Below are 17,933 nucleotides of genomic sequence, written 5' to 3'. Positions count from 1 at the left end.
CTGGTCTTGAACTCCTGGGCTCAAGTGATCCTCCTGCCTTGGCCTCCCAAATTGCTGGAATTACAGGTGACCCTAGTGCTTCTAACTACAATTTAAAAACATTGTTTTGCTTCTTGGTATATTTGTTACTTTAACACTTTTATTATTTGTTACTTTAGTAACTTTTCTCTGATTTAGTATCATTGCTCCTTGTCCTTTCAGTTTGAGGGTAACAACTTACAGCAGTTGGTTCTGAAGATTTGTCAAGCACATTTTGCCCCAGTATCTCCAAGGTTTTCTCGTGAGCTACATTCCTTGATATCTCAGCTCTTTCAAGTATCTCCTCGAGACCGACCATCCATAAATTCCATTTTGAAAAGGCCCTTTTTAGAGAATCTTATTCCCAAATATTTGACCCCTGAGGTGAGTTTTGAGGTGACCGTTTGGATTTTGGCAGAGATTTTGGGTTGCAGGTCCTTGACACGTGTGTTTGGTTTTAGGTCATTCAGGAAGAATTCAATCACATGCTTATATGCAGAGCAGGAGCGCCAGCTTCTCGACATGCTGGGAAGGTGGTCCAGAGTAAGTGTGATTTTGCCGTGCAATCAAAAGTATTTATTACACATGTCTCACACAGAGAGTAATGCAAGGAAATTTCACCAAACATATTGAAAGTGGACATTTAAAAAATACAAGCAGTATAATCAGGAGAAAAATCATCTTGTCAAATGGCAACTAGTGAGTGTGCCTGAAAGTTGTATATCTAGCTCATGCATGACTTGCAGGGTTCCTTCTCATTAGTCAGGAAACCTCCATGAAGCAGAGGACATGCTAATAGAGATGCTTGAAGAGGTTGAGCCCAAACTTAACTTTTGTGTAGTGAAGGGACAGAGTGGGAGAAGGTTGCAGATAGACATGGATGATGAGATGAAACTTATTTTTCTGAAAGAGGATAGACTGGCAATTAAGAATTCTGTTGCAAAAGACCATTGGAGCTGAAGTTAGGATCTCGGGGCCTAATTTGTAACAGTAAGAACTGTTACTTTGTGGTTCCCAAAGAAGGCAGGAGATATTTTATGGTAGTAATAAATAGAGAAAACTATTTTTTTTGTTTTTCGAGATGGAGTCTCGCTCTGTCGCCTAGGCTGGAGTGCAATGGTGCGATCTCCACTCACTGCAAACTCCACCTCCCGGGTTCACGCCATTCTCCTGCCTCAGCCTCCCGCGTAGCTGGGACTACAGCTGCCCACCACCACTCCCTGCTAATTTTTTGTACTTTTTTAGTAGAGACGGGGTTTCACTGTGTTAGCCAGGATGGTCTCGATCTCCTGACCTCGTGATCTGCCCGCCTCAGCCTCTGAAAGTGCTGGGATTACGGGTGTGAGCCACCGCGCCCGGCCGGAGAAAACTGTTTTAGTCCTGGTGTCAAGAATCAGCTAAGCTGTGTGTCAGAGGGAGGGGTGCATTAAGAAAGAGAAAATTACTAATTCATTTGATGCTGTGAAAGTCAAAGCCCCAGAATTTAGCTATAACTGAATGCCTGGACTTACAATATCAGGAGGAGCAGAAAACCTCTCAAAGGAATCCATGATTGGGAAATGTTATCCATTGAGATAGAGATTCTAAAATCAAGGAAAGTTAAAGAGAAAATGAATGAGCCTCTTTGCCATTTAATTTGACTGACATTGTTGTATACCAGTCTAGATTGAGAATGTTTAGAAAATAGACAAGTATAGAGTATGGGACAGTGTATTGTCCATATTTCTAATCTAGGTAAGATAGGAGAACAAGAACAATTTTTTTTTTTTATTGAGATGGGGTCTCACTGTGTTGCCCAGGCTGGCCTCGAACTCCTGAGCTCAAACAATCCTCCTACCTTGGCCTCCCAAATTGCTGGGATTACAGGTGCGAGCCACCTTACCCAGCCCAAGAACAAATTTTGATGGAGATAAAGACAAGCATTAGAAGATCTACTCATATCTCAGTCCCAGCACTTTGGGAGGCCAAGGAGGGCAGATCACTGGAGGCCAGGAGTTTGATGCCAGTCTGGCCAACGTGGCCAAACCATGTGTTTACTAAAAATACAAAAATTAGCTGGACATGGTGGCCCATGCCTGTAATCCCAGCTCTTTGGGTGGCTGAGGCACGAGAATCGCATGAACTCGGGAGGTGAAGGTTGCAGTGAGCTCAGACCCTGCCACTGCACTGTAGCCCGGGTGACAGAGCGAGACTGTCTCAACAAAAGAAAAGGGAGAAGATCTACTCATAAATTCCAAACAATGTGGCATGAATGGAGTGGCCTGATAACCCAAGCTCTAATGACCAAATTTAATAACTTTTATTATTACCCCATACGTATTGTTTCTGTAAATGTTAATATTAATTTCTATTTTTCTGAAAAAAAGTGATGTTATGTATTACTAGAAATATGCAAAGGGACTCTGAAAAAATGTTTTTTTTTTTTCATTTAAAGAAATTGCATATTTTTCATCAGTACTCTCACTGTGTGTAAAATATCTCTGGCTAAAAAGTAAACTTACTGTGTTATGAAATGTAGCTTATGTTTATACTCTTACAAGTATCAGTATTAACGGTTTACACTTTTAAAAAAATTGAAGCTCTTTTATTTTGGTTAATTAAGAGTGTAAAATACAAAAAGTGAGATTCCAGGGAAAGTGCCCACCAAGATCAAGGATATCTGTGCCAATTAAAAGGAATGCTATATTGCATAGAAATGAATGGAGACCACCAGCTGGAGCCCAGAAGGCCAGATCTGTAAGTCATTCTAAACCTTCCTTTGTGTTTTTTAGCTATGGTATATTCTTTTTTTTTTTTTTTGAGACGGATTCTCGCTCTGTTGCCAGTCTGGAGTGCAGTGGCGCGATCTCGGCTCACCGCAAACTCCGCCTCCCGGGTTCAAGAGATTCTTCTGCCCCAGCCTCCAGAGTAGCTGGGACTACAGACGTGTGCCACCATGCCCAGCTAATTTTTGTATTTTTAGTAGAGATGGGGTTTCACCATATTGGCCAGAATGGTCTCCATCTCTTGACCTCGTGATCCGCCTGCCTGGGCCTCCCAAAGTGCTGAGATTACAGGTGTGAGCCATGGCACCCGGCCCCGGCTAATTTTTGTACTTTTAGTAGAGACAGGGTTTCACCATGTTGGTCAGACTGGTCTCGAACTCCTGACCTTGTGATCAGCCTGCCTTGGCCTCTCAAAGTGCTGGTATTACAGGCATGAGCCACTGCACCCGGCTGTTATATTCTTTTTCTTTAATTTTTTAATTTAAAAAAAAATTTTTGTGGGTACATAGTAAGTGTATATATTTATGGGGTACATGAGATGTTTTGATACAGGCAAGCAATGTGAAATAAGCACATCATGGAGAATGGGGTGTTTGTCCCCTCAAATATTTATCCTTTGAGTTACAAACAACCCAGTTATACTCTGTAAGTTATTTAAAAATGTACAGTTAAGTTACTATTGACCTTAGGCAGTCTATTGTGCTATCAAATAGTAGGTCTTATTCATTCTTTTGTTTTTTTACCCATTAAGCGATGGTATATTCTGACAGACCTATCTGCACATGTTCATGAGGTACAAGCTTATTGTTTGGAGTCCACAAATTTTGTACTTACAATAAAGTATTCTGTACTGAGCATTATAATGGTATTTTGTTGGACAACTTCTAGTTTTTATATTTTATAAAACCATGCTGTATGCTCTTATAAGTATACTTTAGGCTTAATTTTCTTTTTATAACTGAAATTCTTCTAATTTTTAATAAGATTTTTCTGTATAGGAAAAGGGAGTAACATAGCAACAGAAAACACTCTGCATTTAATATTCTTAATTCTGACATATTATGTATAGGATTGAGAAGTTTTTATGATATAATAGTTGATATTTCCCTAGTGATTCTTTGTGTTTAATTATTTGAATTCACTTCAACAGAGTGTTGAATCTTTTAGGTCATACTAGTGAAATGCTTCTGGTATGTAAATGATAAAATGGCTACTGTCTTTTAATTAAAGAATTGTATTTTTAAAGAAGGCTCATGGTAAAATTAGAGAACCATTTGGAAGTGTATTTACTAAGTGTTTACTTGATATATAGACATTTTAGAAAATGTGTTGGTATATAAACATTTTTAAAAAACTGATTGTTTAAGTTATTGCCCTTTATTTGATAAAGGGCTTAACTTATTTATTTATTTATTTATTTATTTTAAAGAGGGTCCTGCTGTGTCACCCAGGCTAGAGTGCAGTGGCATGTTTCAGCTCACTGCAGCCTTGACATATTAGTCTGTTCTCAAACTACTATAAAGGACTACTTGAGACTGGGTAGTTTATAAAGAAAAGAGGTTTAATTGGCTTACAGTTCTGTAGGCTGTACAGGATGCATTGCTGGGGAGCCCTCAGGAAACTTATAATCATGACAGAAGGGGAAGCAGGCTCATCTTAAATGGCCAGAGCAGGAGGAAGAGAGCAAAGGGGGAGGTGCTACACACTTGTAAACAGCTAGGTCTCTGGAGAACTTACTATCACAAGAACAGTAAGAGGGAAATCTGCCCCCATAATCTAATCACCTTCCACCAGGCCCCTCCTCCAACATCAGGGATTACAATTCAACATGAAATTTGGGCAGGGACACAAATCCAAACCATATCATTCTACCTTTGACCCCTCCCAATTCCCATGTCCTTCTCACATTGCAAAATATAATTATCCCTTCTCAACAGTCCCCCAAGGCTTAACTCATTTCAGCATTAACTCAAAAGTCCACAATTCAAAGTCTCATCTGAGACAAGTCAGCTCCCTTCCACCTGTGAGTCTGTAAAATAAAAAACAAGTTAGTTACTTCCAAAATACAATGAGGGTACAGGCATTGGGTAAATACACCCATTTCAAAAGGGAGAAATCAGCCAAAACAAAGGGTTTATAGACCCCATGCAAATTCAAAACCTAGCAGAGCAGTCATTAAATCTTAAAGCTCCAAATTCCTTTGACCCCATGTCTCACATCCAGGGCATACTGGTGCAAGGAGTGGGCTCCCAAGGCCTTGGGCAGCTCTGCTCCTGCGGCTTTGCAGACTACAGCCCCTGCGGTTGCTCTCATAGGCTGCTGTTGAGTGTCTGCGGCTTTTCCAGGTGCGTGGTGCAAGCTGTTGTTCAATCTACCATTTTGGAGTCAGGAGAATGGTGGCCCTCTTCTCACAGCTCCACTAGGCAGTGCCCCAGTGGGGACTCTGTGTGGAGGCTCCAATGCCACATTTCCCCTCTGCACTGCCCTGGTAGAGGGTCCCCCTGAAACAGGCTTCTGCCTGGACGTCTAGGCTTTTCTATACATCTTCTGAGATCTTGGTGGAGGCTCCCACACCGCAACTCTTGCACTCTGTGCATCTGCAGACTTAACACCATGTGGAAGCCACCAAGATATATGGCTTGCACCCTCTGAAGCAACGGCCTGAGCTGTACCTTAGGCTGTTTTAACCATGGCTGGAGCTGGAGCAGCCACAATACAGGACACCATGTCCTGAGGCTGCACAGAGCAGTGGGGCCCTGGGCTTGGTCCTCAAAGCCATTCTTCCCTCCTAGGCCTCTGGGCCTGTGATGAGAGGGGCTGCCTCAAAGGTCTCTGAAATGCCTTCAAGGCATTTCCCCCATTATCTTGGCTAGCAACATTTGACTCCTCTTTATTTTTGAAAATTTCTGCAGCTGGTTTGAATTGCTCCCCAGAAAATGGGTTTTTCTTTCCAGGCTGCAAACTTTCCTAACTTTTACACTCTGCTTCTCTTTTAAGTATAAGCTCCAGTTTTACATCATTTATTTGCTCACAAATATGACCATAGGGTGCTAGAGCAGCCAGGCCACATCTTGAATACTTTGTTGCTTAGAAATTTCTTCTGTCAGATGCCCTAAATCATCACTCTCAAGTTCAAAGTTCCACAGATCCCTAGGGTAGTGGCACAATGCATCCAACCTCTTTGCTAATTCATAACAAAAGTGTTCTTTGCTCCATTTCCCAATAAGTTCCTCATCTCCATCTGAGACTTCCTTAGCCTGGACTTCATTGACCATATCACTATCAGCATTTTGGTCACTATGATTTTAACAAGTCTCTAGGACATTCCAAACTTTCCATCATCTTCCTGTCTTCTTCTGAGCCCTCCACACTCTTCCAACCTCCTCCAATTACCCAGTTGCAAAGTCACTTCCACATTTTCAGGTATCTTTATACAATACCCCACTCCTGGTACCAATGTACTGTGTTAGTCTGTTCTCATACTGCTATAAAGAACACCTGAGACTGGGTAATTTATAAAGAAAAGACATTAAATTGGCTCACAGTTCTGCAGGCTGTACATGAAGCATGGCTGGGGAGGCCTCAGGAAATTTATAATCACAGCAGAAGGGGAAGCAGGCTCATCTTACATGCAGGAGGAAAAGAGTGAAGGGGTAGCTGCTACAAACTTTTGAACAACCAGATCTCATGAAAACTCACTCACTATCACAAGAACAGCAAGGGGAAAATCTGCCCCCATGATCCATTTACCAGGCCTCGTCTCCCAACATCGGGGATTGCAATGCAACATGATATTGGGCAGAGACACAAATCCAAAGCATATCACTCGACCTCCCAGGCTCAAGTGATCCTCCCACCTCAGCCTCCTGAATAGCTAGTACTACCGGTATGCACCATGATGCCCAGCTAGTTTTTATTTTTTGTAGAGTCAGGGTCTCACTGTGTTGCCCAGGCTGTTCTCGAACTCCTGGGCTCAAGTGATATACCCGCCTCAGCCTCCCAAAGTGCTGGGATTGTAGGCGTGAGCCACTATGCCTAGCCTAAGGGCTTAATTTTATTAAAGAAATAAGAAAAGTATGTTGTGATTCAGAGGACTCTTTATCAGACCTGTAGAAGAGAAAACACATCTAAAAGATTTGAGGATGAATTAAGTTACGAGAACTGTTGAACACACTTTTTTCCACTTCCTTGAAAAGGTAAAATTGATTTCCGCAGGAACTACTTCTGATATTCCTATTACTGTTGGGATGTTAGAGAAAATTTTAAAGAAACTGTTTATTGCCTTTCTATACTTTTCTATATTTCTTACCACTTTTCAATAAGTCATTAGTAGTATTTTCTTCTAGGTTGTATACAGGTGAAATTGTAAAACAAAGAAAACTACTTCTTGCTTTAAAAGATTTTAAAGGCTGGACGCGGTGGCTCACGCTTGTAATCCCAGCACTTTTGGAGGCCGAGGTGGGCGGATCAGGAGGTCAGGAGATCGAGACCACGGTGAAACCCCATCTCTACTAAAAATATAAAAAACTAGTTGGGCATGGTGGCGGGCGCCTGTAGTCCCAGCTACCCAGGAGGCTGAGGCAGGAGAATGGCGTGAACCCGGGAGGCGGAGCTTGCAGTGAGCTGAGATTGCGCCACTGCACTCCAGCTGAGTCGACAGAGCGAGAGACTCCGTCTCAAAAAAAAAAAAAAAAAGATTTTAAAAATAGGCTGGTGCAGTGGCTTACACCTGTAATCCAACACTCTGGGAGGCTGAGGCAGGAGGATTGTTTCAGCCCAGGAGTTCGAGACCAGCCTGGTCAACACATTGAGACCCCACCTTTACAAAAAGTAAAATTAAAAAAAAAATTAGCTGGGCATGGTGGCATGTGCCCATAGTCCCAGTTACTTGGGAGGATGAGGCAGGAGATCTCTGGAGCCCAGGAGTTTGAAGCTGCAATGAGGTATGATCACACCACAGCCCTGCAGGCTGGGTGACAGAGTGAGATCCTGTCTCAGAATTTAAAAAGAAAAGAAAATATTTTAAAAATAAACATATCATTTGTATTTAGATAAATGAACTAAATTTTATACATTTACTTAAATATTTAAATAGAAGTATATGAAAATGCCATTTTTCTAGATTAATGGTGGTCAATTCTATGCAATTTCTTTTTTTTTTTTTTTTTTTTTTGAGACGGAGTCTGCTCTGTCACCCAGGCTGGAGTGCAGTGGTACGATCTTGGCTCATTGCAAGCTCCGTCTCCTGGGTTTGCACCATTCTCCCGAGTAGCTGGGACTATAGGCGCTCACCATCACACCCGGCTAATATTGTTTTTGTATTTTCAGTGGAGACGGGGTTTCACCATGTTGGCCAGGATGGTCTCGATCTCCTGACCTCGTGATCCGCCTGCCTCAGCCTCCCAAAGTTCTGGGATTACAGGCGTGAGCCACCGTGCCTGGCCAATTATGTGCAATTTCATATGGTCCAATGTAACATACATGAAACATATAGCAGTAAAAACAAAGAATATAACATGTTACCTCTTTACATGAGGACACTGGTTTTAATTGTTCTTGTTATTCATATTCCCAACTATTAGTTCCTAGGTCTTTCCAGTAGTTTTATCTTTTTTTCTCTTTTTATTATTAACTGTAAACTAGACAGAGTTGCCACGCTTTACGTTAAATTGACCCCACTTTGCTCTTTAGCAAGAAGATCTTGACTGGCTTTTATATCTTAATTTGATCTGTTTCTTGTCTTCTAGCTCAGTGGCTTCTACTCAGTTCTAAGATAAACTGTCATTTCTGGTTCTCCTGTTCTCATTCTGTTCTGGTTAGGAAGGGTGGTGAGGGCTGGGATGGTGATATGCCCATCATGGCTGTTATATGACCTTTTTTTATATTTTCTCTGGAAGAATGATTCTGATTCAGCATCTTCTTTCCTTTAAGTCATGATACCATTTTGCATTTAGTCAATTTATCAGAAACTAAAAATGTTACAAACCCCCATATGTATGAGTTTCACTATACTTTTTATTTCCCTGTAAAGTATGGTAAGGTATAAATGAGTTTATGAAAAATAGAAAATAATAATTCTGAGTTTAGTTTTGGATCTGAGGTTGGCTGGGCATATTCACTAGCTAAGTATTTTTCACATACTAGCCATGAAGTATGCATGATTCATATCCATACCTCAGCAAAATTGTAAACTACTATACTATCTAGTAGTTAGGTCTTTTTGTACTCTAGGATTTGGGGACTCCAAGATTATTTTATTCTGGAAAAAAAAGTATGGAAGAAAAACAGCAAAAATACACCTTCAGTGCCTTATCTTAGCTATGGTCACTGTCATATTGTCAAGTATTATAAATTTGTATTATGGTTTTTTTTTTTTTTTTGAGCTGGAGTCTCACCCACGTTGCGCAGGTTGGAGTGCAGTGGCATGATCTCAGCTCACTGCAACCTCCACCTCCTGGGTTCAAGCGATTCTCCTTCCTCAGCCTCCTGAGTAGCTGGGATTACAGGCGTGCACCACCATGCCTGGATAATTTTTGTATTTTTAGTAGAGACAAGGTTTTGCCATGTTGGCCAGGCTGGTCTTGAACTCCTGACCTCAGGTGATCCACCCCCCTCAGCCTCCCAAAGTGCTAGGGTTACAGGTGTGAGCCACCGCACTCAGCCTGTATTATGGTTTTTAAAAACATCCCCTCTTCTTTTCTTCAGATAAAAATGATAGAAAGACCCAAACTTGCTGCTGTCTGTGGACATTATGATTATTATTATGCTCAACTTGATATGCTGAGGAGGAGAGCCCACAAACCAAGTTATCACACTATTCCTCAAGAAAATACTGGAGTTGAGGATTACGGTCAGGAAATGGGGCATGGTCCATCCCCAAGTCAATGGTAATATTGTGGTCTAGCTTAAGCTTTGGTTAATCTGAAAATATCTTTATATATTAACATTCATTATTCTGAAATTCAAATTCTCCTAACACAAATAATCCAAGAAGAACTTTCCAAATCTTCATTTTAAACACATAGTTCCCTTGACCTTTTTCTTTGGTTTGCTTTTGTAGACAGTCTCACTCTGATGCCTAGGCTAGAGTGCGGTGGCGCAATCTCAGCTCGCTGCAACCTCTGCCTTCCAAGTTCAAGCGATTCTCATGCCTCGGCCTCTCCAGTAGCTGGGGCTACAGGCGTGCACCACCATGCCCGACTGATTTTTGTATTTTTAGTAGAGACAGGGTTTCACCATGTTGGCCAACCTGATCTTGAACTACTGACCTCAGGTGATCTGCCCGCCTCAGCCTCCCAAAGTGCTGGGATTACAGGCATGAGCCACCGTGCCTGGCCATGTTAGTCCCTTCTTTCTATGTCAGCCCTATACCTGCTTGTTAGTTGGTTCTTCAAATTCTCAGGTACCCTCTCACCAGGCAGCCACTGAGCTCATGTGATCCGCCTGCCTTGGCCTCCTAAAGTGCTGGGACTACGGGCAAGGCCACTATGCCCAGCCTTTCTTTCTTTTTTTTTTTTTTTTGTTAGATTTTGTTTTTATTTCCATCAGAATGTCATATATGTTACACAAATCAAATCTGTTGACATCTCAAGCTTATAACAATTACATGTTCTTATAAATTACGTGGGAATTACATATACTGTGAGAAGTGTTATAATTATTATGTAATGTATATTATAATTTAGCCTACAGAAGTAACGAAGTCTTGTAATTAAAGCAATAAATGTGTTGATAGATTATCACAATTGATAAGTAATTGATAAATTATCTTCTTTTTCCCGTAACCCATTTTCATCTCAAGTCTGATCTAGCTTATTTTCTTATTCATAGAGCTGCTTAACTGTAGGCACAGACCCATACCCTTGCCCTTTTAATATTCTTTCTTCCTCCTACTAAATTCCACTATATGGCAGGTGAAAAAATAGTTGTGTATATTTCATTTTTCAAAGAGGTTACTAATATGAATCAGTAATTGAATCATTAAAATCAAGTGATCATTTGAGACATTTTGAGAAATAAGATATATTTCATTCAGCATTTATGTTCTAGGGATTTTCAAAATATTGACATATTAGAAAGAAAATAGTATTCTTAAATTGGTCTTACGGTAGATTTTCAAAAAATTTACTCCATAATAGATTTCTGCAGATCTACAGTATTTTCAAATTTTTTTCACACTGATGTTGATATTCCTGTGTCCAGAATAATTGACACCTAACAGAGGCCTGAGGACTTGAGTCTAAGAGTTCTTTTTTAAAAATGTTTTGTCATCAATTTTTTTTGTTCAGGGTTAAGAATTTGTTACTTTGGCGACTATGATTGTTTGTTGTTGAAATTTTGGATGAACTATGAAAAATACAAGATACTATGGGATCTCATTGCTGAAAATGAGATAAGCAAGAATGATGAGAATAATTTCTTCAGAAACATATAATGGGAAAAGCATATGTTTTATCTTTAAAGATATTGGGCACTGTTGTGGTTTTTATCCATCTTCATAACACATTTTTAATTATCTCCACAATTATCAAAAGTTATGTCTTCCATCCATTCGAATTGTAATATCCATATTGGACTCAATTAGTGAGGGACATAGGTTTTACAGAGGAACTGGGAGCAGCCACAAAACTCCCTTTCTCTTTTCTCAACCACTGGGAAAATATATCTTCCATTCTTTGTCTAGATTTGAGAGCTGTCAAGCTATCAATTATTTTGACCACATGTGATTTTATCTCCCAAGCTCTCACATGAAACAGTAGGAAGGGTCCTTCTCTTTCCTGGATGCCCCTTTGATGCCTGGTAACCCCTCCTCTTTGTATACTCCCCCTTCCCCAGCTTTCTGTCTGCTGGAGGTCCAATTACAGGCCATGGGATGGAGGAAGAGGATTTTTTTTTTTTTTGAGACAGAGTCTCGCTCTGTCGCCCAGGCTGGAGTGCAGTGATGCGATCTTGGCTCACTGCAAGCTCTGCCTCCCGGGTTCACACCATTCTCCTGCCTCAGCCTCCAGAGTAGCTGGGACTACAGGCACCTGCCACCACACCTGGCTAATTTTTTTGTATTTTTAGAAAAGACAGGGTTTCACTGTGTCAGCCAGGATGGTCTCGATCTCCTGACCTTGTGATCCATCCGCCTCAGCCTCCCAAAGTGCTGGGATTACAGGCGTGAGCCACCATGCCCAGCCGAGGAAGAGGAATTTGTATAGGATTTGGGGGGTGGAGAGGGAATAGGTAGACAGAGAGATAGAGAATGTCTTTTGGACAGCCCCTGGGTGTCGGAATCATTTTTCTCATGAAGATATTGATACATGTGCCAGTTAGGCTTTTGAGACAGATTGAGTGCTACAATTTACCCTCATTTGATTCAGGAACTATCTGTGTGTCAGGCACTTCACAGCCCTAATCTCTTCTAATCCTCGTATCAATTCCTGTGAAATGGTACCGTGCCCACTTTACAGCTGAGGAACTAAGACTCAAAGACTTTAGCTTGTCATTTCATCCTATTTCTAAATCCCTGATTATTAACTTGCCTCTTTGTAAATTGGGGATGCTTATCATGATGTTCCTTCCTAAAGGAGTTATTTCTGAAATGACAGTTCTGTCTTTGGAGCCTTAGAAGTTACTCATATTCCAAAAAACTTATGGTCTGAAATGCGGTTTTTATTTAGCAACCAATAATTACAGAAATGTTTTACAGGAAATTCTGCCAAAAAAAAAGATAGATATATAAAATGTGAGTATAAACTTGAAAATTGTTTGACTGGAATTGACTAAAATTATGCTGGAAAAATACCTTAAACATTTGGAGAGACAGCTAAACCATTATTTCTTTCCTCATTAAGCATTTATGTGCGGAGATAAAGGGATGGATGGAGGGACACGTTCTGCTCTCAGGGAGCTCAGTATGTGGTGCAGGAAACATACGCAGCCATTCTTTTTTTTTCTTTTCTTTTCTTTTTTTTTTTTTTGAGATGGAATCTCGCTCTGTCACTCAGGCTGGAGTGCAGTGGTGCGATTTTGGCTTACTGCAACCTCTGCCTCCCTGCTTAGCCTCCCTGCTCAGCCTCCCCAGTAGCTGGGATTACAGGTGCCCACCACCACGCCCCACTAATTTTTTTCGCAGAGACGGGGTTTCACCATGTTGCCAAGGCTGATCTCGAATTCCTGACCTCGTGATCCACCCACCTCGGGCTCCCAAAGTGCTGGGATTACAGGCATGAGCCACCACGTCCAGCCGCCATTGTTAAATCAGGAGCAACAACCTGTACATTAGACACCTGCACAAAGCATGAGAACTTCTGGGTGTGGGTCTGTTTTCCTCCCCACAATATATTATAGAGAATGGAAGGACTGAATCTTGTCCTGAAGAAAAATCACTGGATAAGAATATTTTTCTGTTTAATCCTCCCTTGTATCCCCACTTGTTACTCTTTATCCTTTTTTCCTCTTGATTCCAAAATTTTCTTTTCCAATGTAAAGATTCTGTAACTGTGAACTACTTGAACTTGGAACTTCAAGACACTGGTGAACTGTGAATCTTATTACTAAACTGAAAATCTACTTGTCAAATTGGTGCCTAAGATTCGTTCAAGTTTCTACTTAAGCTGAACATTCTTATTTTCTAAGGCCAGCTGAGTACCTTCAGAGAAAATTTGAAGCTCAACAATATAAGTTGAAAGTGGAGAAGCAATTGGTAAGTAAAATACTGAATATGGGAAGCAATTAGGAATTTCCTAATAGTTTTTCTGTTCACAGATTTTCAAGTCAAAGTTCGTTCCACCAGAAGGTCAAGAATACCCTCTACTAGTCCCCAGTTTTTGTTTGTCTGTTTGTTTGTTTGTTTGTTTGTTTTTCTGAGACAGAGTCTCGCTCTGTCACCAGGCTGGAGTGCAGTGGTGTGATCTTGGCTCACTGCAACCTCTGCCTCCCAGGTTCAAGCAATTCTCCTTCCCCAGCCTCCCGAGTAGCTGGGATTACAGGCGCCCACCACCACGCCCGACTAGCTTCCGTATTTTTAGTAGAGACAGGGTTTCACCATGTTGTCCAGGCTGGTCTCGAACTCCTGATCTCAGGTGATCCACCCACCTAGGCCTCCCAAAGTGTTGGGATTACAGACGTGAGCCACTGCACCTGGCCCAAGTCCCCAGTTTTTAATAGCTAAAGAAAATAATGGGAACAGGCTTGAATCAGAGTCTTAGCAGTCCGGTTTCTTCCTTGGCTCTATCTCTTCTGTGGGACCTTGGACAGTTCATTCAGCCTATCTGAGCTTTAATTTCCTTTTCTATAAATGACAATTTTTAGAGTAGATGAGCTTCAAATTTCCTTGCAGTGCTGTAGTGCTTTGGTTCTATTTTGTTAAAGATTCTTCTGCACATTAAAAAAAGTGACAAGGGGCCAGGCGTGGTGGCTCACGTCTATAATCCCAGCACTTTGGGAGGCCAAGGTGGGCGGATCACAAGATCAGGAGTAGAGACCAACATGGTGAACGCCCGTCTCTACTAAAAATACAAAAATTAGCCAGGCATGGTGGTGCACGCCTATAATCCCAGCTACTCAGGAGGCTGAGGCAGGAGAATTACTTGAACCCAGGAGGAGGAGGTTGCAGTGAGCCGAGATCGCGCTACTGCACTCCAGCCTGGGCGACAGAACAAGACTCTGTCTCAAAACAAACAAGCAAACAAAAAACAAACAACAACAAAAAAGTGATTAGGCCAGATATGATGGCTCATGCCTGTAATCCCAGCACTCTGGAAGTCCGAGGTGGGTGGATCACTTGAGCCAGGAGTTCGAGGCTAGCCTAGGCAACATAGTGAGGCCTTATCTCTACAAAAAAAAACAAAAATTACCCAGGTGTTGTGGTACGTGCCTGTAGTCCCAGCTACTCGGGGCTGAGGCTGGAGGATTGCTTAAGCTTGGGAGGCAAAGGTTACAGTGAGCTAAGATTGCGCCACTGTACTCCAGCCTGGGTGACAGAGTGAGACTCTGTCTTAAAAAAAAAAAAAAAGAAAGGCTGGGCTTGGTGGCTCATGCCTGTAATCCCAGCACTTTAGGAGGCCAAGGCGGGTGGATCACGAGGTCAGGAGATTTGAGACCATCCTGGCTAACACAGTGAAACCCCGTTTCTACTGAAAATACAAAAAATTAGCTGGGTGTGGTGGCGGGTGCCTGTAGTCCCAGCTACTCGGGAGGCTGAGACAGGACAATTGCTTGAGCCTAGGAGTTGGAGGCTGCAGTGAGCCAAGATCATGCCGCTATACTCCAGCCTGGGTGACAGAGTAAGACGCTCTCAAACAAAAAATATATATATATTTTTAATGCTTTATACTTAAGAAAATTCTACTACTTACCACAAAAAAACTCCCAAATACTGAGTTTGCTTAGTGGTATAATTCTTATTTATAGGAAAAAGTCAAGGTCAAATCAGAAGATGTTTCTGAAATCAAAGTATGCCTTATAAATTATTTCATTCAATAAATAGGGTCTTCGTCCATCTTCTGCCGAGCCAAATTACAACCAGAGACAAGAGCTAAGAAGTAATGGAGAAGAGCCTAGATTCCAGGACCTGCCATTTAGGAAAAACGAAATGAAGGAACAGGTTAAAAACTGTTTAATTCCAGGGCAACCCTTGTATTTCTTTGTATTACTGTCTTTTGTACTGTAATAGGGAGTTACTTCTATTTCCTACAGTGCCCCTGAATATGTCAACACCATGCTGAGTGTTATAGGGGATACAGAGTTAAGTATTTCACTTTCTCAGATAATGCAATATGGCTAAGTTCATAAAGCTTTTCACCTTGAGATTCATAGAGTAACCGTCCATCAGCAATGGGTTTGGGATTTGTATTAGTTTCCTAGGCTGCTGTAACAGAGTTCAACAAACTAGGTGGCTTAACACAATAGAAATGTATTGTCTCACAATTCTGGGAGAGTGGAAATCCAAAATCAAGGTGTCAGCAGGACCAAGTGCCCTCTGAAACCTGTAGGGGAATCCTTCCTTGCCTCTTCCTAGCTTCTGGTGCATCACTGGCAATCTTTGGCATTTCTTTACTTGCAATCGCGTCACTCCATTCTCTGCCTTCATCACATGCTGTTCTTCCTGTGTGTCCCTGTCTTCACATGGCCACCTTCTTGCAAGGACATCAGTCATATTGAACTAAGGGCCCACTGGTATGATCTCATCTTAAGTAGTCTCATCTGTAGCGACCCTGTTTTCAAATGGGGTCACATTCTAAGGCACTGGGGGTTAGGACTTCAACATATCTCTTTTTGGGGAGGGACAAAGTTCAGTGCATAAGAGGGTTATATATAAAAGTAGGATTTGTAAAGTAAGTGTACATCATGAACACGTTTGGGTTATATATAAAATTGAGCTCTGTAGCTAAAGCCACTGTCTCACAGGGAGTGAAGTACTGCAGCCAAAACATAAGGCAGATTATCATCTTTAGGAGCAACATATTTTTCTAACCTTATTTCATATCACAACTTTTGAAATTATAGGTTGCATAAAGATTATTTTTGTTGCGGTGTTCATAAACATTTAAAGTTTCTGGATTGGGTTTGCTTTCCAGGAATATTGGAAACAGTTAGAGGAAATACGCCAACAGTACCACAACGACATGAAAGAAATTAGAAAGAAGATGGGGAGAGAACCAGAGGTAAATTCATTCTTCTAGGGAAAACATTGTTCTATCGATTTAGAGCTAACTAAATTGAGCTGGTATTAAAAGTAATGATTTCCTTATAGAAAAGATAAAGTTTTATCATAGAGATAATCATGCAGACTTCTTTTTTAATAGGAAAGCTGTCAGACCTCATTGGAGCTTCAGTTTATTATGGTTTATGAGAGACTACACAAGATAATAAGCATATCTGAGATTCTCAGGAATGGTTATTATTAAAAGTACTTATTGATTGTTTCCCTCATGAATCACCCAATACATATTTACTGAGTGGCAACTTTAGACCAGAGCTGGATTAGATGCAGAAAGTCCAAAATGAGTGTAAGTTCATGCCCAGAAGGCGGGAAAAGAACAAACTCAACACACTAGCATTTTTTCAACTCTCTGCAGGGTAAGGTTCTAAAGGCTATTTAAGACAAAATCTGAGTGCAGTTGAACTGATTCTTAAAAATCTCTTAAAGGCGCCACATTGGAAATTCATCCTTCCATCTCCCAAGGTCTCTAGAGTTGGCACAGATCACTGCTTCTTCAGAAGAGCTTCACATGAAATAGCCAGCCTGTGTTTGGAAACCATGTTGTAAGAAAGACACATGGCTATTGAAACTCTAGGAACACACTCAGTGCCCTGGAATGCTCTCCTAGGAGCAGCTTGCAGGCACTGAGATGGCTGTCTCCCATCCCACATGCACCTGGCCACACACTCATTGAGTAGAGCCATCATGCCGCTGAAATTGATCTCTCTCTGTCTCTCTCTCTTCCACCGCAGTGCATACAGAATTTATATGACTTATAAATTCATATAAGTCAAATGAATGTATGGTGCAATTCAATTGTGTTTGCCAGGCCGTGAACTAGAGCTTTCACATACTGTATTAGTCTGTTCTCATACTGCTAATAAAGACATACCCAAGACTGGGTAATTTATAAAGAAAAAGAGGTGTAATGGACTCACAGTTTCACATGGCTGGGGAGGCCTCACAATCATGGCAGAAGGCAAAGGAGGAGCAAAGTCATGCCTTACATGAAGGCAGGCAAGAGAGCTTGTGTAGGGGAGCTCCCATTTACAAAACCATCAGATCTTGTGAGACTTACTCACTACCATGAATATAGTATGGGAGAAACCACCCCGATGATTCAGTTATCTCCACCTGGCCCCACCTTTGACAAATGGGGATTATTACAATTCAAGGTGAGATTTGGGTGGGGACACAGAGCCAAACCATATCACATTCATACTTTCTTTTATTTACCCCTGTACAGAGAAGTTAAGTAGCTCATCCAAAGTCACGTAGCTATTACAAGGCAGACGAAATATTTAAATATCTGACTCTAGGCTGGGCATGGTAGCTCATGCCTGTAATTCCAGCAATTTGAAAGGCTGAGGTGGGAGGATCAGGAGTTTGAGACCAGCCTGGGCAACATAGGGAAACCCTAGCTCTAAACATATACACACACACACACATACACACACACA

At 41.4% G+C, this 17,933-nt stretch overlaps 1 protein-coding gene across 2 annotated transcripts in view; it reads left to right on the top strand.

The window, feature by feature from the left end:
* Positions 1 to 17,933, top strand: part of NEK5 (NIMA related kinase 5) — a 91,772-nt gene that overhangs the window by 27,545 nt on the left and 46,294 nt on the right. For both annotated transcript variants that reach the window (XM_030813438.1, XM_003270124.4), the window contains exons 10-16: positions 202 to 402; positions 480 to 561; positions 2,621 to 2,754; positions 9,489 to 9,670; positions 13,407 to 13,473; positions 15,259 to 15,375; positions 16,349 to 16,435. In XM_030813438.1, the coding sequence (XP_030669298.1) occupies positions 202 to 402; positions 480 to 561; positions 2,621 to 2,754; positions 9,489 to 9,670; positions 13,407 to 13,473; positions 15,259 to 15,375; positions 16,349 to 16,435 (870 nt within the window). The remainder of the gene's footprint in view (positions 1 to 201; positions 403 to 479; positions 562 to 2,620; positions 2,755 to 9,488; positions 9,671 to 13,406; positions 13,474 to 15,258; positions 15,376 to 16,348; positions 16,436 to 17,933) is intronic.

Source organism: Nomascus leucogenys, chromosome 5, assembly GCF_006542625.1.
Source record: "Nomascus leucogenys isolate Asia chromosome 5, Asia_NLE_v1, whole genome shotgun sequence".
NCBI classification, from domain to species: domain Eukaryota; kingdom Metazoa; phylum Chordata; class Mammalia; order Primates; family Hylobatidae; genus Nomascus; species Nomascus leucogenys.
This window is presented reverse-complemented; position numbering and strand designations above follow the sequence as displayed.